Here is a 23,734-nt window from a genome sequence, read left to right on the forward strand (position 1 = left end):
TTTGTAGATGCTATACCTTTCACACAAACTAATATATATACACTCATGGGGATTTTTATTAACAAAGACTTGTAGCAGAATACATTTTGGCCTAAATTTATCAAGAAATTTGATTTTTTTTTAAATTTTTTATTGGATATGTTTTTTAACAATAAGTAAACATTTTTTGGCTTTTTTTTTGTTTATATAGTAAATACACATGTTTGGGTACAGCATTGCATGACCGTGCAATTACTAGGTAACGTAGCAGTGCTAAATAGCAAAAATGGCTTGGTCAGGAAGGGGGTAAATCCTTTCGGTGCTGAACTAGTGGTTAACTAGTGTCTTGAATTTTCAGTGCTGTGGCTGTTTGGTTTCTATTAATTCATTTGTCTGAACTAGGCTACGCCTTTACCCCTTCCCACCCAGCCTTCAGCATCCCTTTAATAGGATTTATATGCCCGGGGAGTCAGGAAAGATTGGCTGATAACATGACCACTGTGGTTGGCTGTCCCAACAACTCCTGATCATTTGTGTGGACCGAGAGCTGTCTTTGACAGCTGGGTCACTGTGCTGGGAGCTTGAAGTGAGCGCTCTCTCACAGCCAACCACAGTGGTCATGTTATCAGCCAATCTTTCCTGACCCCCCCAGGCATAAACATTGAAGCATTATGTGGGCAGCAAGAGGTTAAAAAGTATTTTTTAGAAAATTCCCCAGCAGGGGCTGAACATAAAAAGGAAGATCTGGCAGTAATACTTCCTCACGGATTGTGCTACCCACAGTCATTTTTTTTTAGCCACTAGATGTCCTCACTCCTCCATGTTGAATGACACACACTGTTATTCAGCTGGCAAGAGTAAGGACATATTGTGAGTACAGTGTGTCATTGACCCGCCCCTGAGGAGACATTATCATCTTACACACAGAATAAGGAGGAACACAACAGTGTTGATGTCGGCACCATTGTCTGCATCATTAACCACTTGCCGCTCTGCCACTGTAGATATACGGTGGCAGGGCGGCACTGGCAGGCAAAACCACGTTTTAAAATGTGTGTTTTGTAAACAGCTAGGGGGCGCGCCGATCACCGCCGCAGATGTGAGTCGCTGGGTCACAGCCGGTCCTTACCGGCTATCTCCTGGCGATCGGCGGCAAACAGTGACAAACAGCACAGCTGCAGTAGCTGTGCTGTCTGTCACTTCCCTGTCAGCTCGAGGATGAGCTGATCGAGAAAGAACAGTTTCTCTTTCTCGATCAGCCTTGTCCCTTCCAGCACACACCCCCGCCCCCTAGTAAAACACTCCCCTCACTCCTATAACCCTTTCCTGCAAAATAAAGTTAACCCCTTCCTCCCCATTGCCATTAGTACAGTGTCAGTGTTTTTTTTTTTGCACTGATCACTGTATTAGTGTTTTTGGGGATGTCAGTGACCCCAAGTCAGTACCCCCCAATGTCAGAATGTCCGCCGCAGTTCCGCAGTCCTGCCATAAGTCGCTGGTCGCTGCCATAAGTCCCTGATCGCCGCCATAATTTGCTGATCGCCGCCATTATTAGTATAAAAAAAAAATAAAAATCCCAGTATCTTTCCCGCCATTTGTAAACGCTATAACTTTAACGTAAACCAATTAATTTACACATATTGGTTTTTTTTTTTAGAAAAGACATGTCGCAGAATGCATTTTGGCAGAAATTTATGATTAAATATGATTTTTGCATTTTTTTTTACTGGACATGTTTTATAGCAAAAAGTCCAAAATATTGTTTTTTTTCCTCAAAATTTTCAGCCTTTTTTTTTTATAGCGCAAAAAATAAAAACCGCACAGGCAATCAAATACCACCGAAAGAAAGCTCAATTTGTGGGGAAAAAAAGGATGTAAATTTCATTTATGTACCGTATTGCATGACCGCGCAATTGTCCGTTAAACTTGTGCAGCGCTGTATAGCAGAAAAATGGCGTAAATTGCAGTATTTATACCATAGTTTGTAAACGCTATAACTTCCACACAAAGCAATCAATATACACTTATTGGGATTTTTTTTTACCAAAAACATGTAGCAGAATACATTTTGGCCTAAATTTATAACCAACTTTGAGTTTACTATATATTTTTTATAGCTGAAAGTAAAAAATATTGTTTTTCTTCAAAATGTTTGGCCTTTTTTTGTTTATAGCGTGAAAAATAAAAAGTGCACAGGTGATCAAATTACACCAAAAGAAATCTCTATTTGTGTGAAAAAAAGGACGTAAATTTTGTTTGGGTGCAGCATTGCATGACCGCGCAATTATCAGTTGAATTAGTGCAGCGCCGAGTAGCAAAAAAAAGCCTGGTCATTAAGGGGGGTAAATCCTCTGGAGGTCAAGTGGTTAAACACTGTCCACAAGCAGGAGAAGATGCAGAAAAAACCCTGTGCATCATGTGACCGGGGAGGGGGCATCACTAAGATTGGGGTGATTGGTGAGCCTGAAGTGTTACTAAACCCACAACAGTAAATTCAGTCTGTATATGCAGTATGCTTGTTATACTCACTGTGAAACCTTAAGGGTTAATCCTCCGCATTGTGTAAAAAGGCTGTTTGATCCTGTCTTCTCTGATCCTCTGATCCTCTTCTTGCTCAGATGTCCACCTGATAAGACAGACTGAACCCATAGCCACATGCACGTGCTCAGTTTAGTGTGTATTGCTAGATAGTTTTTTTTTCTTGGGAGAGTGCATGTGATCAGGACAGAGCCAATGAGCACTATCCAGACAGAGGGTCGGGTTTTGCATTCTCCAAGAGCAGAAAAAAAACTTCTCCAACAAGCTTTACCCAGTGCTCAGCTAGACACTGATAGAAGTCACAAGACTGCTCTAACTGAAGATGAGAAAAGGCATTTATCAGTTTATAATTAATAAAATAATTGCATTTCCATGTTCTGTGTATTGGAGAGTTATAGTGAATGCAGAGTGCTGGGTTTAGTAACACTTTAAAGAAAGTTACTCACTCTGCCTTGAATGAGCAAAATGACAGATTGCTTTTAAAGGCTCAGGCTATTGGAAACTAATATTTATGTATCTCATAGATACTGTGGTCAAATGACAACACAGCCAGCAATTTAAATTTGAGAGGTCATAACCCTCCTATGACCCATTCAAGGCTAAAAAAGTTGTGAATGAACATTAAAATTCATCAACCCCAACAAAAAAGACTGATAGAATAGTTATACAATGTAGCCACTAGATGTCTCTCTTTGACCACTTCTACAATCCATTCGTTCATCCACATGATCTGATACTGTTAACCTAAGGTAGGATCCGGCTGCAAACCATTGTATACAGCAGAGACAGGGTTAAAGGATATGTTAACCCCAACCTCGCTTCCGCAGGACATATACTAAAATTGGAAAGTATTAGTTAACCCTAACTAAACTGGATGTTAACCTGCTATGCAATACTGTGGGGTTGATTTACTAAAGGCAAAAAAATGGTGGACTTTGCAAGTGCAATTGCTCCAGAGCTTAATAAAGGAGACAAAGCTTCACGTTGTAAAGAATATCCAATCACGTGCAAGAAAAATAAAAAAAACAGCAATTTTTACTTGCACATAATTGGATGATGGAAGTCAGCAGAGCTTCCCTTCATTTACTAAGTTTTAAAGCAACTGCACTTGCAAAGTGCACAGTCTATTTGCCATTAGTAAATCATCCCCTACCAGGGGCGGACTGACCATTTGGAAACTCGGGTGCTGCCCGAGGGCCCGGGGTCAGTAGGGGGCCCCATGAGATGCCCCTGGTACCTTTTTTCATAGGCTTTTTTGAGTTTGGGCAAGGACACAGGGGCCCCATGATCCCCCTATTGCCCGGGGGCCCCATGAGTTGTCAGTCCGCCCCTGTCCCCTACGCATACAAATGTGTATCTTAACCACTTCCATACCAGGTACTTTTACCCCCTTCCTGCCCAGGCCAATTTTCAGGTTTCAGCGCTCTAACACTTTTAATGACAATTGCACAGACATGCAAAACTGTACCCAAGCTAAATTTTTTGCATTTTGTTCACACAACTAGAGTTTTCTTTTGGTGGTATTTAATCACCACTGGGGGTTTTATTTTTTGTTAAAAAAGTGAAAAAACACTGAAAATTGTGAAAAAATAAGTTTTTCTTTGTTTCTGTTACAAAATCTTGAAAATAAATAATTGTTCTTCATGAATTTAGGCCAAGATGTATTCTGCTACATTTCTTTGGTGAAAACATCCCAAATCAGTGTATAATATGCAATCTGTAGGAAAGTGATATATTATGCAATCTGTAGGAAAGTTATATATTATACAATCTGTAGGAATGTGATATATTATGCAATCTGTAGGAATGTGATATATTATGCAATCTGTAGGAATGTGATATATTATGCAATCTGTAGGAATGTGATATATTATGCAATCTGTAGGAAAGTTATAGAGTCCACAACCCATGGTATATATATATATATATATATATATGAAAATTAATTAATCCTGATGTACCGACAGCCGATCTCATTTCTTGAGGCCAACAAATGTCAGGACAATACAGATATCCTGCATAGTACCCCTTTTTGGAAAGTAGACCGCCTAAGGTATTTAGTAAGAGGCATGGTGAGTTTTTTGAAGTTGTCATTTTTTATCAGACTTTTTTGGAAAATATAGAAATGAAAAAAAAAATTTTTCACTATTTTTTTTACATACTGTCACCAGCCAGTGCAGTACAATGTCATCATATAACTGGTGCAGTGGTGATCAGGCACACTGGTGACAGTATGAAAAAAAAATAAAATAAATAAATATATATATATATATATATATATATATATATATATATATAAAAATTTAATTCCTTTTTTTTTACAATTTAAAAAAAAATAAAACACAGTGGCCAGAGTAATATACTGTTACCATAGTAACACTGTACTACTCTGGGGGAGTGATCAGTATTTTTTTTTTGTATACTCAGATAACCATATGACACAGATGGGCTGTGATTGGCCCAGTCTGTACCATGTGATCACTGTGACCAATCACACCTAGCAACACAATTGGATACAATGGATGGCATGAAAGGAACACAGCCGATGACAGATCTCGCAGGCACGTGTGAGGTGGCAATCCAAGAAGACGTCATATGATGCCCATCTGGACTGACGAAAGTCCCGCTCGGCTGTCATTTTGCTATTGGCCAGGCAGGAACTGGTTAAATAAACTCGATTCCTATGGAGATTACACATGGCCATTTCAACACACATTGCACAGACCTTGTTCACTGTTGTCACCATCAGAAGACCTGCCATGAGAAATACCATGTAGCCATCATCTGAGTGCATGTAGACAAAAATGACTGCTAAGAGGCTGCAGGAGACCAGTAGCAAGTGCCTGAACAGGAACACTCATGGCAGGATCACCACTTATATGTTTTTTTTCTTGTGTTGTATTGAATTGTATTGGGTTGCTTTTGTTTGATGTATGTTGACATCTGGTGGCAGTTTTAGGTCACTACAAATTGTTTACTTATGTCATTTGGCATCCCTCTATCCTTCCCACCTGTTTAGGACTAGGTAGTTCAGACACTCCCTTTTTCTTCCATATTCCCTCAGTTAGTGTTAGTACTTCAAACAGAACTCAGAAAAGTCTTAGTCTTCAAAAGACTGGAAGAAGACCCTGTGTACTACAATTAGCTGAAGTAAAATTGTTTCGGATTCAATGTCTGTGTCTTATTGAAGAGTTCAGATGCCTGTACATAGTGCCAAGTCAGCAGGTGACCATACTGTCTGGACAGACAGGGTCTATGGAGGTATGTCAATGCATAAAGCGGCATTTAAAAAAGAACACCAGGTATTATTTTAAAAAATATGTAAACCCAACATTTCATAATCCTTATATGTGCCTGCTGTACCATGTACTTGTATGAAAATGTATCTTGTTCTCTTTGTATTGCTTCCTTTGTGTTTAATCCCTGGTATTCCTGCCAGTTCCTCTGCTTTCCTATTAAAAACTGACCCTACTAGGCATGAGAGCACAGTGTGGTTAGTTCTCTATCTGTACTGAGAATCCAGCCTGCTCTCCTCCAATGATCAGACTTGTCCGCCCCCCCCCCCCTCTTCCTGCACAGCAATTCACTAGGAAGATCATTGTACTGCTGTTTCTCCTCCCTCACCTCTCTATGCAGCTGTGGATTAAAATATTGAAATACCTAATGAACTTACATAAATGATTGTTTACCATCTTGTCATATTTACAGGGACTCTATTTTTGTGGATGTTCTGGCCAAGTTTCAATTCGGCCATTGCCAACCATGGAGCAGAGCAGGAAATGGCCATAATTAACACATACTTCTCATTGGCTGCCTGTGTACTGACTGCCTATGCCTTCTCCAGCTTGGTGGAACACAAAGGAAAGTTTGATATGGTAAGAAAGAGCAAGGCATGATCCAAAGACACCAACCCGAGAAAACAGTTTATAGGGTGTTAAGGAAGTGGCAAGCGATGCAGAGAGAACTGGGTGTGGCTAAATCATGTTGGGGGTGTGGCTTTTTTTGATACTGTATTACATTTGCAAGCAAAGAACAAAAACCATAGAATTTTATCTCAGTATAAATAAAGACGTAGTACTGTGTAGTGCTGATATGTGAATGTTATTAACATTTTGAAATAAGTAACCAAAGCAGCTCCTCTGAAAAATGATCCACAGTGGATCACTTTTTAGAGGCTGTTGACATGTGGCTCAGAGGAGGCTATGTGTCAACTCTGGGATGCATGTTTGAACCCTTGAAAGGCTGCAGCACCACGTACATTACACACCGCTAGAGGGTGGCTGCGGCGCGGCCCCATTCACTTGGATGGGCTGTGTTTGGAGGAGGTGCTGCCTGCTGAACTCAACCTGTAGTATAATCTTTGCTGAAGGTCCTGAAGCAAAGTGAAGCAGAGGATCTTCACCACAGCTTGTATAGCAAGCCCTCTGGCTGCCATGTGTAGCGCAGACCCCTGACAGGACCCACAGATTAGCCCCAGGTTCTTTTCTCAAATGAATGCACAAGAAGCTAAGCACACAATAACTTTGACATTCTCACAATTCAATAACTAGGCAGGGGATGTCTTTTTATTATTTAATGCTCATTGGAGTGCAGGGTGGGCTTTGGGATACTTCGAATTCAGTGCACAAAGAAATCAGAGGGCACTCTCTGCCTTGTCTACATTCATCAGGATAATTTCCCTCTTGGCAGACAATAGAAGGATAAAGAACCCTGAGACTCCAAGCAAAGGAAATATCTTAATTCAGCAGCACTGGAGCAGATGCTCCGAGGGTTAGAGCAGCGAACAGTCACTAGGATCCCACACTTAGGCCTGTACTCACAATGTCCCTGTATACATGGATGCCTTGGTCCAGCCAAATACATCTCCCATGAATTTCCAGGCCAGATCCTCAGTGAAACCCCTTGATTTTGCTCCAGCTATTTCCAGGAAATAGGCCCCCTAGCTTTCTCTGAGCTGGAACCTCGGTGAACTCCTACAGACTTTGACTACACTGCCCAGAAGGGCAGCAGTCCCTCAGGCTAGGATCTTCTCCTCCTGGACAAGAACCATGCTGCTCCAGGCTCCTGACTATTTATGCACTACCCAGCCACCTACTGGACACTCCTTCCCCCAGGGATTGTCTGAGACCACATAAATAGTCAGGCTGAGGGTCTATCTCTTCCAACCCACTACAATCTGGAATCCACTAGAAGGCAGGGGAAGCAGTTGAGCCTGCAGCCATGAGAACCAGAACAGCCAAAACGAATCACACACTGCTCCACTGATTAGAGGAAAAAAGAGATAGATTTACCAGAACTGAAGTCTAGGTATGGCAAGTTTTACATAGTTATATTGGTCCAGCTAGGACTGTATGTACCACACCTGTGGGATCCCCATGGAGGCTAAAAATCAGTGAAGTAGGCACTGCTACTCCAGTGATCTCCACTAGCTTCTGGGTCTGCCCTGCTGTATTGTGGACAGAGGAAGTTGCTTACTTGGCATGGGTGCCAATCACAGGATGCCTTGGATTTTTTCAATGAATGCAAGGCGTCCTCTAATTGGACAAGGTAGAGAGATGGGGTGGTGATGTCACAATCTCCATCTGGTCCTATCAGAAAGCATTCTTACAAAGTGTTGTCTGCAAGAGTAACATTCTGTGTTCAATACGCAGCAGGGCATAGGAAACTAGTGGGGATCACTGGAGTAGCAGAGCCTACACAAATTTTATATAGATACCCATCCAAGTGTTTAATATTTTGTGCAGCTTGCTTGATGACATCTGAATGGTTGGATAAAAGTACAAAACTGTTGTTCTCAACATCCTATTCCAGGAGAGCCATAGCTTAAGAATGTGTTAGGTTTCTGGTGAGTTTTGTGTTAACCAGTGTTCTCATTTAACGTGGGGCCATAACTTTTGTTCATAGTTGACTTTTTTCACTTCGGCTTTCAAAAATCAGAAATATATATATTTTTTAAATTGTGCTTAATTTTAATCAGTTTTCCATTAAATCGGTAGTAAACCACAAAAAGAATAAAATCCCCTAAAATGTTCCTTGCAAAATAATAGCATAACGTGCTAGTATACATCTCATACTAGCTCATTATGAAAGACTTACCTTAGAATGAAGCCCTCCAGTGGCGCGCTGTCACCGTTGTAGGTGCCTTCATCTTCACCTGGTCTTCTTTCCGGGCTTGCAGGCTTCAGCTGTTTGACTGGCTGAGCTGCGATGATGTCACTGCCGTGCATGCGCACAGGAGTCATGGCCACAGCATGGCTCTCTTAGTGGCAAGCCATCTACTGAGAGCAGGTGCACATGTACTGGAGATGTTTCCTCCTTCTCCATCCTATGTCCTCCTCTTTCAATCCCATCTCCCCCATCTCATGTCCTCCTCCTCCATCCCATGTCCTCCATCCTGTGTCCTCCTCCAGTCTTATCTCATCCATCCCATGTCCTCCTCCTCCTGCAGTCCCATCTCCTTCATCCTATGCCCTCCTTCTCCAGTCCCATATCCTCCATCCCAAATCCTCCTCCTCCTGCAGTCCCATCTCCTCCATCCTATGCCTTCCTTCTCCAGTCCCATCTCCTCAATACCATGCCCTCCTCCTATGGTCCCATCTCCTCCATCCAATGTCCTCCTCCTACAGTCCCATCACCCCACAGCAGGGAAGCTGTGTGACAGGTGGGGGGCAGTGGAACAGATGGGGACAGTGTGACAGGAGGGGGCTGGGAGACAGGAGTTGGGAAATAGGACAGGTGAGGGACAGCGTTATAGGAGGAGTGCAGCAAGATGGGAGGGGGACAGGTGGGGAAGGAGGGGGCAGTGTCACAGGAGGGGGCAGTGGGACGGGAGGAGGGCAGTGTCACAGGAGGTGACAGTGTCACTCTGATCACACACACTTTGGGAAGCACCTATCCTCCCAGATCTCACCAGCTCTGTAGTGGCTCCTCCAGATGGTGTTATCTGGTGCCAGGAGGAGTAGCTGAGCATGTGTCCCATCTCCACCAGGATCTCTGGTGACAGCTGAAACAAAAAATGGAGGGGCTCCTCCACCCTGACCTCCTCCTCTTCCTCCTCTGTGGGGCCCTCCACCAGCACCCCCTGGCCATAGCCACCCCTCACAGCCAGGTGCACACTTCCCTTCCTGTCCAGGGCCTGCCTGACAGTTGGCCCCAACCACTCCCTGCATACACCTGGGATCTGCCCACCACTCCACCCTCCTCTGCACCCTGGCAGGTCTGCCCATGCAGGGCAAAAGGCCCTGGTTGGGGCCCGGGCCCCTCAGGATGACTAGGCCCCCTTATATGTGTATGGGCTGTCCCCCTCGATGCAGCCCTGGTGACAGGACCCCAAATCCCTCCTCTTAAAAGCATTCAATTAGTCAATAGTTCAATATTAGTGTTTTTGAATACTTTTACGTTTTTAAAAATGGAGCCGTTGACATCTGGGTAAATTAGAAGTGATGACAGGTCATTGCTTCTGGTTTACCATAGTGGACAGCTGATCAAAGTCAATTCCAGATTTTTATGGCTCTCTGACCTGCTGGCACATTCACCGACAGATTCCAAGCAAGCCATGGAAGGCGGCGGGTGGGGGGGACATTCCCTCCCGCTGCTTGTAATAGCGATTGAGCTAGTTAGCTGCTCTGATTGTAATTACAAGAGAGCCAACCACCGGCTATAAAAGACAGTACCTGGATGATGCCTGCAGTTGCAGGCATCATCCCGGTACAACCACTTGAAGGCCAGTGACATACCAGATACGTGATTGGTCTGTAAGTTGTTATGCTGTATATTGTATGGCCAGCTTTTTGACTATACATACACACATAGTCATGTGACAAAAGGCAGCCTATCCTATCAAGGACAAGAGACTTGTTGAATCTGCATGATGTTGTATAATACACAGATCAATGCTGATCATGTGGGCTTTCTGATTTTATTGTAGTTGCATTCGTTTTGGATAGCGTTAACAATTTAGTGATTAATTCTACCGTTTTTTTTGGATTTGTTCTATAACATTCTATTATCTACTTGTTTTACACAGGTCCACATTCAGAATGCCACCTTGGCTGGAGGAGTTGCTGTGGGCACATGTGCTGATATGAATATTGGACCATTTGGGGCAATGATAATTGGTTTAATTGCTGGCATCATTTCCACATTGGGCTTCAAGTTCTTAATGGTAAATAAAAGTTCCTGAATGCAAACCTTGTAAGAAAAAACAGTTCTTACTCGTCCCCTCTTAAAACTGTCATGTGTAGCCTTCTACATTTCCACATTCTTTTAATTCTTTCATTTGGATCATAAAGGATTTCACTCTGATTATAAAAAGTAAGATATGGGCTATCAAATGACAACATTTAACCAAATGACTGTCCCTTTAATATGAAAATACATTTATTGGTGTTAAATGAGTGAGACCTGGAATCAGCTGAAGACTGGAGGCCTTTGCACTAAAGAGCACATGCCACCAAGTGGCCCTTTTAACTAAGGAGCAAATACTGCCAAGATGACCTGCCAACCAACCATGTTGCCCTGCCTTCAATCCCATTACAAAAATTGCAGATCCCTGCTTGCTTCTGTATGTAAATAAGCCAGAGGGGATCCTGAGTGATGTCATTGATCAAGTTACGTCCTTTAGGATCTCTAGTCAGTTTGTTTACAGAGGCCGCCAGTGATCTGTCATTTAGCTGTGCCAGTGCTACTGCTGCTAAATGACAGATCCCGGCTGCTGTTTGTAAACAAACAATATCACCTATAAAGGAATACATCGCACTACATCTGTAATTTCAAATGCAAGTTTAATAAACCAGATTTGGTATTTGCAAACCTATTCACAGATTCGGGCATCACTACTCAGGACCAGCAGCTCAACATATCTTATTAGTACTGGTCCAGGGGGAAAATTATCCCACGTCCAGTCCTCCCTTGTCTGATTATATATATATATACACACATACACACAGTATCTCACAGAAGTCAGTACACCCCTCACATTTTTATAACTATTTTATTCTATCTTTTCATGTGACAACACTGAAGAAATTAAACTTTGCTACAATGTAAAGTAGTGAGTGTACAGCTTGTATAACAGTGTAAATTTGCTGTCCCCTCAAAATAACTCAACACACAGCCATTAATGTCTAAACCGCTGGCAACAAAAGAGAGTACACCGCTAAGTGACAATGTCCAAATTGGGCCCAATTAGCCATTTTCCCTCCCTGATGTCATGTGACTCATGGGTGTTACAAGGTCTCAGGTGTGAAAGGGGAGCAGGTGTGTTAAAGTTGGTGTTATTACTCTCTCATACTGGTCACTGGAAGTTCAACATGGCACCTCATGGCAAAGAACTCTCTGAGGATCTGAAAAAAAAAATTGTTGCTCTACATAAAGATGGCCTACGCTATAAGAAGATTATTGCCAAGACCCTGAAACTGAGCTGCAGCACAGGCACCAAGACCATACAGAGGTTCAACAAGACAGGTTCCACTCAGAACAGGCCTTGCCATGGTCAACCAAAGAAGTTGAATGCACGTGCTCAGAGTCATATCCAGAGGTTGTCTTTGGGAAATAGACATATGAGTGCTGCCAGCATTGCTGCAGAAGTTGGAGGGGTGGGGGATCAGCCTGTCAGTGCTCAGACCATACGTCGCACACTGCATCAAATTGGTCTGCATGGCTGTTGTCCCAGAAGGAAGCCTCTTCTAAATATGATGCACAAGAAAGCCCGCAAACAGGTTACTAAAGACAAGCAGACTAAGGACATGGATTACTGGAACCATGTCCTGTGGTCTGATGAGACCAAGATAAACTTATCTGGTTCAGATGGTGTCAAGCGTGTGTGGCAGCAACCAGGTGAGGAGTACAAAGACAAGTGTGTCTTGCCTACAGTCAAGCATGGTGGTGGGAGTGTCATAGTCTGGGGCTGCATGAGTGCTGCCAGCACTGGGAAGTTACAGTTCATTGAGGGAACCATGAATGCCAACATGTACTGTGACATACTGAAGTAGAGCATGATCCCCTCCCTTCAGAGACTGGGCCACAGGGCAGTATTCCAACTTGATAACAACCCCAAAAACACATCCAAGACGACCACTGCCTTGCTAAAGAAGCTGAGGGTAAAGGTGACAGACTGGCCAAGCATATCTCCAGACCTAAACCCTATTGAGCATCTGTGAGGCATCCTCAAACGTAAGGTGGAGGAGTGCAAGGTCTCTAACATCTGCCAGCTCCGTGATGTCGTCATGGAGGAGTGGAAGAGAACTTCAATGGCAACCTGTGAAGCTCTGGTGAACTCCATGCCCAAGAGGGTTAAGGCTGTGCTGGAAATTAATGGTAGCCACACAAAATATTGACACTTTGGGGTTTATTTACTAAAGCTGGAGAGTCCAAAATCAGACTCACTTCTGCATAGAAACCAATCAGCTTCCAGGTTTCATTGCCAAAGCTTCATTGAACAAGCTGAGGTTAGAAGCTGATTGGTTTCTATGCAGAAGGGAGTCTGATTTTGGACTCTCCAGCTTTAGTAAATAAACCCCTCTGGGTCATATTTGGACATTTTCACTTACGGGTATACTCACTTTTGTTGCCAGCAGTTTAGACATTAATGGCTGGGTGTTGATTTATTTTGAGGTGACAGCAAATGTACACTGTTGTACAAGCTGTACACTCACTACTTTACATTGTAGCAAAGTGTCATTTCCTCAGTGTTGTCACATGAAAAGATAGAATAAAATATTTACAAAAATGTGAGGGGTGTACTCACTTCTGTGAGATACTGTATATACTGTATATATATATATATACAGTATATATATATGCTAAAATATCTAGTACAATGTATATTAGTTAGTTTAACTCCTTGTTATTGCCTGAATAGTGTGCCCCATTTCAGAACTTTGATGGATCTGTCTTTTACCCATCATTCTTTTAGTATTCATTTTCCTATTGAATTTGGGGGGATGCTTTAATTGCCTAAGGTGTCCACAGTGTAAACCATTACAGATTATATTTATGCTGTGTCAATTAAAAAAATAAGAAAAATCTTTTTTAATATCTGGATTGTATCTTCCTCTAGATTGTGGAATAACCATATGTTGTCTTTTAGCCAATTGTCGCTTCCAAGCTGAGAATCCAAGACACTTGTGGTGTGCACAATTTGCATGGCTTGCCGGGTATTCTGGGAGGTATCGCTGCTGTTGTTGCCACTGCACTGGGAGCCAAACCTGGGTGAGTGACTTTCCCAATTTTACAATGCACTGTTATGCATGACATTTTTTTGATGACTCCAAGCATGTAATATTTGTTTTACCCTAGTCACGTGGACAGTGCCCCTTTTGTCCCAATTTTTCCTACTTAGAGCAAGGCAGATTTATCAAAGCTGGACTCCTGGAAGATAAAAATATACCTGGTGTTGTGCCCTCCTAGTATAGGATTCTAGGTAAATTTAGTTTTTGGCTTGCTCTGTAATCAGAGGAGCAGTGATCGATTGATTTGGTCTGGTCACAGTTTCACAGGCTGAGAGTTTGTTTGCTTCCTTCCTCCTACCTCTGTGAGAATCTTGCAGAGCTTGCAGTTGAAAATTCAAATGACCAGCCTAAATATTTACAATGCCCAGGCCAATCCCCTGGGAAGTGTGCCCAGAAAGTGGTCTGGGAGGTGGTAAATAGCCTGAAGTTTTGAGGATTTTTTCTGTTTTTTTTTTCCTGGGAGGGATAGGTCTGTAAGCTTCAGGGGGCTGCTTGCCTCTGCAGCATCTCTGGACTGAATACTGGACCTCTCTATCAAAGGATAGAGTCTGAGGAGGTGGCTGCTTTAGGACTTGTGAGTAGAGAATCTGGCTGACTCCCTTGCAGAGACATACAGTATCTCATGGTCCCCAGCTATGAGACTTTAACTATTCTGGTGCTACCTCACGGTCCCCAGTTATGAGACTTTAATTAATTGGAATCTACCTCATGGTCCCCAGTTATGAGACTTTAACTATTTGGGAGCTACCTCATGGTCCCCAGTTATGAGACTTTAGCTATTTGGAAGCTACCTCATGGTCCCCAGTTATGAGACTTTAGCTATTTGGGAGCTACCTCATGGTCCCCAGTTATGAGACTTTAGCTATTTGGAAGCTACCTCATGGTCCCCAGTTATGAGACTTTAACTATTTGGGAGCTACCTCATGGTCCCCAGTTATGAGACTTTAGCTATTTGGAAGCTACCTCATGGCCCCCAGTTATGAGACTTTAGCTATTCAGCAGCTGCCTCATGGCCCCCAGTTATGAAACTTTAACTATTCTAGAGCTATCTCATGGCCCCTATCTATAACATTATACTACAATCACCTTAATTCCCAAATTTTTTTCCCAAATTATATAAATCCACTACCATTATAAAGTCCACTACAATTCTTTTGTAAGTTCACTAAAACATCCCATAAATTCTTCCAACGATATTCATAAACAGTCCACCTCAAAGAAAAGAGAACTCATATAGTGCATTATCCTTTATAAAATTATATATGTAAAAAAACTTTTTCTATACTTCCTACAGTGAATATAGGTGAAAAATGGTGAAAAAAACGTGAACCAAACGTGAACAGTGAAAAACACATCGGTGTATATAACACTATTTTAGTGCCACATCGCAAAAACTCCAATTCAAAAAGTGTACACTTCTAAATGCAGTAAGGGTACCCTTACCAACTTTCCCAATATAATAGGCTTTAAAGTAATCCAGAAACTCCACAGGCTGAACCGCTTAGGAACCTCTGCTGTATCCTGCAGCCACCTCACTCTCTGGATTCCTCAGACACTCTGCTCACAGTGTCTCCAAAAAAACATACAGGACATAGTGTGATACCGCCAATAAAAGTTAACAACATGCACTTTATTTGAAACTGCTCACATTGCCAAAGCTTTAAAATCGCATTAGAGGGAGTACAGGAAGTATAGGAATCTCACGGTCATCCAGGGAAAAACGTCCAGGTGCACCTGCTCGATCTCTCCCTTATCCAAAATGGCCACCAGGTAACTTCCGGTTTCCGGGAAAAAACGTCTCGACGTCACTCCACCTTGACGCGTTTCGTCATCGACTTAGTCATAAGGGGTGTGACCGTCAAGCAACAGAATTCTATTTAAACCCCTCATCATGGCGCCGAGGCACTCGCTGCCATATTGGAGATGGGAGCAATGCCAGTAATGTCCGGTAACTGCTTACAACTGATCCGGCATATGTTATCTGATACACAAAACGTCCACCAAAATGACATACTATAAAACTCTACCCCATAATTTTCATTAGCAATCTATAAAATATATAACAACATAATTATTACTTGATACATAAAAATTATACCATTAACCCCTAAAACCTCAATCACCTAGTCTCTTGGATACATATATACACATTCTGAATAGTATTATATACAATGACTTTCCTTTTATAACATAACCTCAATATAAATATATTATTATAGTGGATTAGGGTCCTTTTTCTCTAAACAACTACCCATCTAAAATTACTTTAATCAAACCTAGTTATTAAGGAAGAACTCTACATAAATATAAAAATCCCTACTATTAAAATTATATAAAATAACTAAAATTAACCTCCCAATTGTACCATCATAAATAGATCATAATTCATAAATAAAATATTACGGGCTATCAATATAATATGCATTCCACCCAATGGATACTTCCCAATTCATTATCCTATTGATCTTTTATTAAAATGTATCTCTATTTTTTTATTTATTTATTACTCTCTAATCAACGTGCATAAATATGCACATATTATTCCATCTATACCTCTAAAAGTGTCATAAAACGCATTCAATAAAATTAAAATATTTTTTATAAAAATTAGTCAAAAATTAGAAATAAAACAATAAATCAATGCACTATATGAGTTCTCTTTTCTTTGAGGTGGACTGTTTATGAATACCGTTGGAAGAATTGATGGGATGTTTTAGTGAACTTACAAAAGAATTGTAGTGGACTTTATATTGGTAGTGGATTTATATAATTTGGGAAAAAAAAATTGGGGATTAAGGTGATTGTAGTATGATTTTTTGGAGTATTTGTTAATAACACTGTCACTTATATAATTTGGTACACTTTCAGGGGAAGGTGTTGATTGTGTTAGAGGGTATTTATAGTAATAAGGAGGTGGTTGATTTATGATTCCCTATCTATAACACCTTAACTAATTTGGAGCTACCTCATGGTCCCCAGCTATGAGAAAATAGAATGTTCTGTAAACTACCTCATGGTTCCCTGTTGTGAGAGCTAGACTGTGCTACTTTTACCATGAGAAGGGTGTCTTAAAAAAGACATTCCCTAGACTTTTTTTAATGAAGCCAGAGTGAATGGACTATTGCTTGTGTGACTGGCAGCCATTGCATCACATAGAAAGAACCTATTAATTCTCAGCGGCTCCTTCAGGGGTAATGCTACACTGGTGCCTGCTTCCGGTGGTAAACCTATAACTTGACCGCCAATTTTTACTACCCCCCCCCGGCCACAATTATAAAATAGGCCGATGAGGTGATTTCGCTCATTTTGTAGAACTTTCCTCTCATTTCCTGTTGCTTCTCTGGAACAGGAATTGAAGGAAAATCTCCCCAATGGGAAAAGCAAAAAAATAAACTGGCAGGGGTATTAACTCTCTTCTGACTGAAATCTAGTAATATTCTTGACCCTGACTCTGCGCCGATAATCCATTTTCTTTTTCTGCCTTGTAGGTTTACTCCACTCCTGCAAGGAGCCGCTTTGGCTGCAACATTTGGCATCTCTGTGGTTGGAGGTGTTATTACAGGTTTGTATACTGGAATATATTCTCTCTGAAAAAAAAAACAACAGAGGATTTCATACATGTGATTTAATAATGGCCTTCTACAGACAGGATCTAAAATGTCCTATATTTAGCTTTCAGTGACTTAATGCATTTACAGGTTTTTGTGCTAATAATGTAACAATTGTCATAGTCATTGTAACCATATACATGTACTCATAGCCCCCAACTGTGCCTGATTTACAGGGACTGTATTTTATTTGGAACAAAGTCCCTTTGTCCTTTCTTTTGTCCCTCATTTTGGTCTGATCTATATTGTTGTATATAAATTGCACTATTTATCTATCAAAAAAGTGTTTCACAGAGCTAAACATTTCATCCAAAACCTAAATTGTTGCATTTGTATATTTCAAAAGCCCATGTAAAGGAATAGTAGTGGTTTAAAAAAAAGAGTTTGTGGGCTTACCCAATCTTTTTTGTAATTCTCCTTTAAGGGGGCATAGCAGGGGGTGCTTCTTATGCCAATATATTTTCTCTAATAGGTGTCTCTTGTCTCCCAGTTGGAAGGTATGGGTACTAGAAGGCTCCTTTACAGATGAAAAGCACATTATACCAGTTCCAGCTAGGACACCTCTCACTAGGCATCTGGCTTTTTAAAAAGGACTTGAACAGTGGAAGTTGTGAAAGTCCATAGGATAAACAGAGGACAAACTCACCAGTATTGCTTATATGCTCTCTGTAGCTGGTCTTTCCCCATTACTGATGTACCATGCCTTCTACTGTACTGTATATATGTGAGGAGGTGTCCAACACAGTAGAAGATCAGGACTTTGCTTTTTTATGTTAGGCTCATATCCTATTGACTGATGTACTGATAATTGCAAGAATAATATACAAGAATCTGCAGGAGAGGAGGAGGCAACACTGGTGACTATTGATTTGCCCTCTCACGCAAAGACATAAAGATCCAAAGAATGATGAAACAGAAGCAGGGAGATCCTTGCACTGCATGTCCTCAGGTAAAGCTTCCTCTCCAGCAAGGAGAACAAAGAGCAACACAGGAGCAACATCACCAAATATCATTCCAAATCTGTTGAGACTAACAATCAGAGGCAGCAGTCCCTTAGATTATATTACACTGCAGATATACAGCTATGAGGCTTTAGGCACAGGGGTGCCTAGGCACTGGAACTACACTATAATACACAAAATAGCAGGAGCGCTGCCTCAATGTATGTTATATGACATAAAAACATGCTTAAATAATAAACACATAACAATAAATAGTGAAATAAACTCCCAAATGTGAAATCAAGTGAACAAAAATCCCTTTCACAGGCAGAAGGTGATAAGTGCTCTGTGCTCCCTGCCTGTGTGCCCCCTCACTCACCAACTTTAATGGACTCTTATGGTGAAATAAGAGTCTTTCACTCTTTTGGTGGGGCATAGGAAGTCATGCTGGAGCTTGTAGTCCTCTTGATTAAATGTTGCTTGTCATTCCCAATGATTCAAATGTAGAGCTGATAGATATATACATGTAAGGAATGGAGAGAGGCATCCAAAATAGTGTAATTCCGTGTATTAGTAAAAGCAGACACACTGGTATTGCACTCACATGTTTCCAGATATAATAGGCATGAATCTCTAAGTGTACAATAATAGGTCTCTAGTATTCCACAAAGCTCCTAGGCTTAGTATCACCACGTCCAGGGGAGGACTGACCATTCGAGCACTCGGGCACTGCACGAGGGCCCGGGGTCAGTAGGGGGCCCCATGAAAGGCCCCTGGTACCTTTTTATAGGCTTTTTGGGGTGTGCTTTGAGTGTGGGCAAGGAAACAGGGGTCCCATGATCCCCTATTGCCTGGGGGCCCCATCAGTTGTCAGTCCGCCCCTGGCCACGTCTGTTGCTAATGCATTTCGACCCTCCCACTGGGCATCCTCAGAGGCACTGGAACTACACTGCTATTTTTCATGAGGAAATTCAAGATATTTCAGGGTACTATTTAGGTAGAATTCCACATGTTTTCTATATGGACATTGAGTCCACTTTGGCAAGGTATTGATAATGGATTTGTTACATTATCGTGAAACTTACAAGGTTTTGCAATGTAAACAAAACTAAAACGGGTAGCACTACTGTATAATATTATTATTGAAAAAAAAAACTGATATAGGCTTGCTCACTGATTCAAACACACAGCATACAAAGATGCTGCTTTTCCTACTACTATACAACACTACAGCCCACAAGGGCTTTCTGTTTGATCTTCACAGCAGTTACATTTTTTCATTGTTAGACCCATGCCTAGCCTCCAAACTGGAGGATCAGAATTGGCCAATGTTGTTGCATGATGGTCCCAGTATGAGTGGTCATATTGTTAACAATGTTATTTCAATGATATCTCTCATGATCACTAGACCATTGTGTCAACATAGGGTTATTATGTGGGCCATAAAGTTTTATTTTTTTGAATATATGATGGAAGCACAAAATGCAGATACCTTGTGTATGAAGAAGACTTCACCTAGTTCAGTGAAGGGCTTTTTGGTTCCCTTTGGTCCACCTCCCTATAACCTGCATGGTTAAATTTTTTTCATTAGCATGCTATAAAACATAAAAAAACCTGACCACCAATATTCCCCAGGGCCTGCCCACTGGCTGTCCCACCAAATCCACCCACTGGCGATCCCATGACTCCCAGCCCATGTTCTCCTTCTCCACCCCATTTCCTCCTTCTCCTCCTCTAGTCCCATCTCCCCCACCCCATGTCCTCCTCCTCCAGTCCCATCTCCTCTTACTTCTCCAGTCCCATCTTCTCCCTTTCATGCCCTCCTCCTCCTCCAGTTCCATCTCCTCCATCATATGTCCTCCTTCTCCAGTCCCATATTCTCAGTACCATGTCCTCCTTCTACAGTCCCATCTCCTCAATACCATGTCCTCCTCCTACAGTCCCATCGCCTCCAACCCATGCTCTCCACCCGCCAGTCTCATGTCCTCCATCCCATGTCCTCCTTCAGTCTCATCTCCTCCCCCCACAGGAGGGGGCAGTGGAAAAGGAGGGGGCAGCAAGACAGGTGGGGGAAGTGTGGCAAGAGGGGGGGGGGCAGTGGGACAGGTGTGGGCAGTGTGACAGGAGGGGAGCAGGGGGACAGGAAGGGGACAGTGGGACAGATGGGGGGTAGTGTCAAAGGAGGGAGGCAGCAGGATAGGAGGAGGACAGCGGGAAAGGAGCGGGCAGTGTCACAGGAAGGGGAAGTGGGATGGGAGGGAGGCAGTGTTACTCTGATCACACACACCTTCGGAAGCACCTATCCTCCCAGATCTCACTTGTCCTGTATTGTCTCCTCCAGATAGTGTCAGTGGAGGGATCTGGTGCCAGGAAGAATAGCTGAGCCTGTGTCCCATCTACACCAGGAAAAAGTGGGGGGGGCTCCTCTAGCCTGACCTCATCCTCTTCTTCCTCCTCCTCCACAGGGTCCTCTGCCAGCACCCTGTGGCCTGACCCAACCCACGCAGAAGGGCCGCCCGGGCACCTACAAGTGTATGGGCTGCCCCACCCAGATGGCGGCCCTGTTGTATCTACAGTACATATCAGATATTGTGACTGGCACCTTGCTGAAAAAACTACTGTAAGGAAATTACAGGGTAAAGTGCCTTAAAAGCATAATGTGCTCTGGACTGTGTACCTGATTTTTGAAGGTTTTGCTCTTTGTTATAACTTTCTGTTGAGTTTTTCCTAAGACAGGAATAACGATGCACATCTTTTCTGTGATGATCCTATATTGGTAAAAACAGAATAAGTATTTAACAGAGATTAAAAAGATAGAAAGTAATAAAACATAAGGGTATATTTGTGTTTGAAAGCTATTCATCCTGTGAAACTGCTTGTACATTTGTTCAGTGTGAATAGGAACAATATAGAGTATTGTTAGGCTATTTTCTCTCCAGGTTAAATATTCCTCACATAGAATAGAGTGAATCAGGAAAATACTGCATTATGGCCACTAGATGGAGCTGACAATCATGGTAAGTATTTATTTAATTTGATCATCAACTCCATCTAGTGACCACAATGTGGAATTATTCATTTTATTTTGTATGAATGAATAACGTTCAACCTGGAGAGAAAAAACGTGATAATATTTGTTCTTGCCATCAGTCACTCAGAACAATCGTACATGCAGTTTTTCTGAATTTTATTAAAGTAATATCACACATATGAACCATAACATTAACATTGAAATTTTTTTTCTAGGGTTTATACTGAAAATACCTTTCTGGGGACAGCCACCTGACCAGAGCTGCTATGATGACACAGTTTACTGGGAAGTAAGTATTGAGAGTTCATATACAGTATACAGAAGATGCATGTCTACATTGTACTCTGACACTTCACATTGTCCTTGTGAAAGATGGCCCTAGACATTAAAAAAGCTGGGATGTACGTATGCAATTTGATGCAGAAACATCCCTGTATAGGGCAGTGGAGGATAAATGGGTGCTGGACACAGACAAGCCTGTTAATATCTTCTAGTCTGGCCCATGTTGATAAAAGGCCAGATGAAGCACTGCCGATGCAGGTGGATGTCTCTAAATGTCCCCCCACATCCATTGCCTGTGCACGCTCTCTGGGAGCGAGCAGCACCATGATCAGTGCCCACTGTGTCCTCTGGACACAATGGAACACAGATCGCTGTACGGGACCTCTGTGTGAGGTCCTCATTCATGTTGATCACTGATTGGCCAATCAGTGATCACATGAACAGTAGTAAACAAGATGTCACTATGCACAACAGCTTTGTACCATGTGACAAGCTGTGATTAATCACAGCTTGCACAGTATTTCTCAATGGCTGCAGGATTGCAGCCAGAGAGAAGGAGAAATGATTGCTTTTACAAGCAGTGTAAAAGAAGAAAAAAAAATCTTCATCACCCCCCACAAGTAGTACAGTGTCACTATGGTGACACTGTACTGCTAGGGTGATAGTATGTTAACAAAAAAAAAACATAAATAATAACATGAAAAAATAAAATTAAAATGTAAACTTTTTTTGAAAAATTATAATTTTTGGTTCTAAACTAATTTGGGTTATTTTTTTTTTACTAAAAAGATAGATGAATACATGAATACATTTTGGCCAAGATTTATGAAGAAAGATTATTTGCAAAATTTTATAAGAAAAACACTTTAAAAAAAAATTTTTTTTTACTTTTTCATTTATATAGTAAAAAATTAAAAAACCCAGTGGTGAATAAATACCACCAAAATAAAGTTTTATAAAAAAAAATGCTAAAAATTTATATGGGTACAATGTTGCATGACCGTGCAATTATCATTCAAAGTGTGATAGCACTGAAAGCTGAAAATTGGCCTGGACAGGAAGGAGGTGAAATTATCCGCACTTGAAGTGATTAAAAAGTAGTAATCAAATAAAGTTTTGTAACCTCCACAGTTGATTTGTTTATGATGAATGCTTGTTAAAACCCCACTCCAGGCAGCAGCAAAAAATTACCCTTGCAGTGGGGACTACCTGCACTGCAGGGGGCCAAAGGCCTGTTAAGTCTAGGAATAGAGGAATAGGCTCTAACACTTACCTTATTCTTTGTTACCAGAGAGTAGTAAGTAATAAGGTAAGTATTACTGCTTATTCCACTCTCCCTAAACTAAACGAGCATTTTACTTTTGAAGTGCAGGAAGGCCCCACTTCAAGAGTATTTTTTTTTTATATGACGAAATTCAACTTTAAGCTGTGGTGCACTTCCCCACAGATATTGGCTTGTCACCCAATTCTCCCAAAAAGTCCAAATTGGTAGACTCTCATCTATTGTCTGTCTACTGTACCACGGTTCTAATCCAAGAACAATGCAGAATCATAATACCCAATCCTTGTTTCAGGAAAAATGGTTAAAGGATAAATTCACCTGTTTTTGCAGGTAAAAAAATGTGCAATTATTATTTTTCATTTTGGGAGCCTGTAAAGCATTGCACCAGCGATCAGCAGATCACTTTTACCATGCCGGTCTTCTGCAGACCTGTCACTGCATCTGCTTCCTTGTACCTCGTATAGGTAAGCCAATACTTACTGACAGGAAGACTCAATGAACTTCCACAGTGCTCACAGCACCATGGTAATTTATTGAAAACTACAAGCCAACAACCATAAAGGCTGCTAGGGCTTGTGGTTTTCTCATTTACAGAACACTGTAAATGAGTAACACAGCCAGGTGGGCAAAGTCACACACAGCCACATTTAAAAAAAAACTGTGACAGCTAGCGGGAGGAGAAGATTCCTTGCTAGCTGTCACAATGGGGGAATGGGGGAGGGGGTTGCGGGGGCCAATCCATTTGTAATGTTACATGTTACACCCTGAATATTGGTGTAACATGTTACAGAAGGTGAACTTATCCTTTAATATCACCATACTTTTCCCCAAGGAGTGATAAT

At 41.7% G+C, this 23,734-nt stretch overlaps 1 protein-coding gene across 1 annotated transcript in view; it reads left to right on the forward strand.

The window, feature by feature from the left end:
* RHAG (Rh associated glycoprotein) overlaps positions 1 to 23,734 on the forward strand; it is a 74,919-nt gene that overhangs the window by 33,547 nt on the left and 17,638 nt on the right. The window contains exons 5-9 of the mRNA XM_089686009.1: positions 6,226 to 6,392; positions 10,544 to 10,681; positions 13,607 to 13,728; positions 17,237 to 17,310; positions 21,544 to 21,617. Coding sequence (XP_089542135.1) covers positions 6,226 to 6,392; positions 10,544 to 10,681; positions 13,607 to 13,728; positions 17,237 to 17,310; positions 21,544 to 21,617 — 575 coding nt within the window. The remainder of the gene's footprint in view (positions 1 to 6,225; positions 6,393 to 10,543; positions 10,682 to 13,606; positions 13,729 to 17,236; positions 17,311 to 21,543; positions 21,618 to 23,734) is intronic.

This window comes from Staurois parvus, unplaced genomic scaffold (genome assembly GCF_062004578.1).
Source record: "Staurois parvus isolate SC_StPar_1 unplaced genomic scaffold, SC_StPar_1.0 ptg000390l, whole genome shotgun sequence".
Taxonomy (NCBI): Eukaryota; Metazoa; Chordata; class Amphibia; order Anura; family Ranidae; genus Staurois; species Staurois parvus.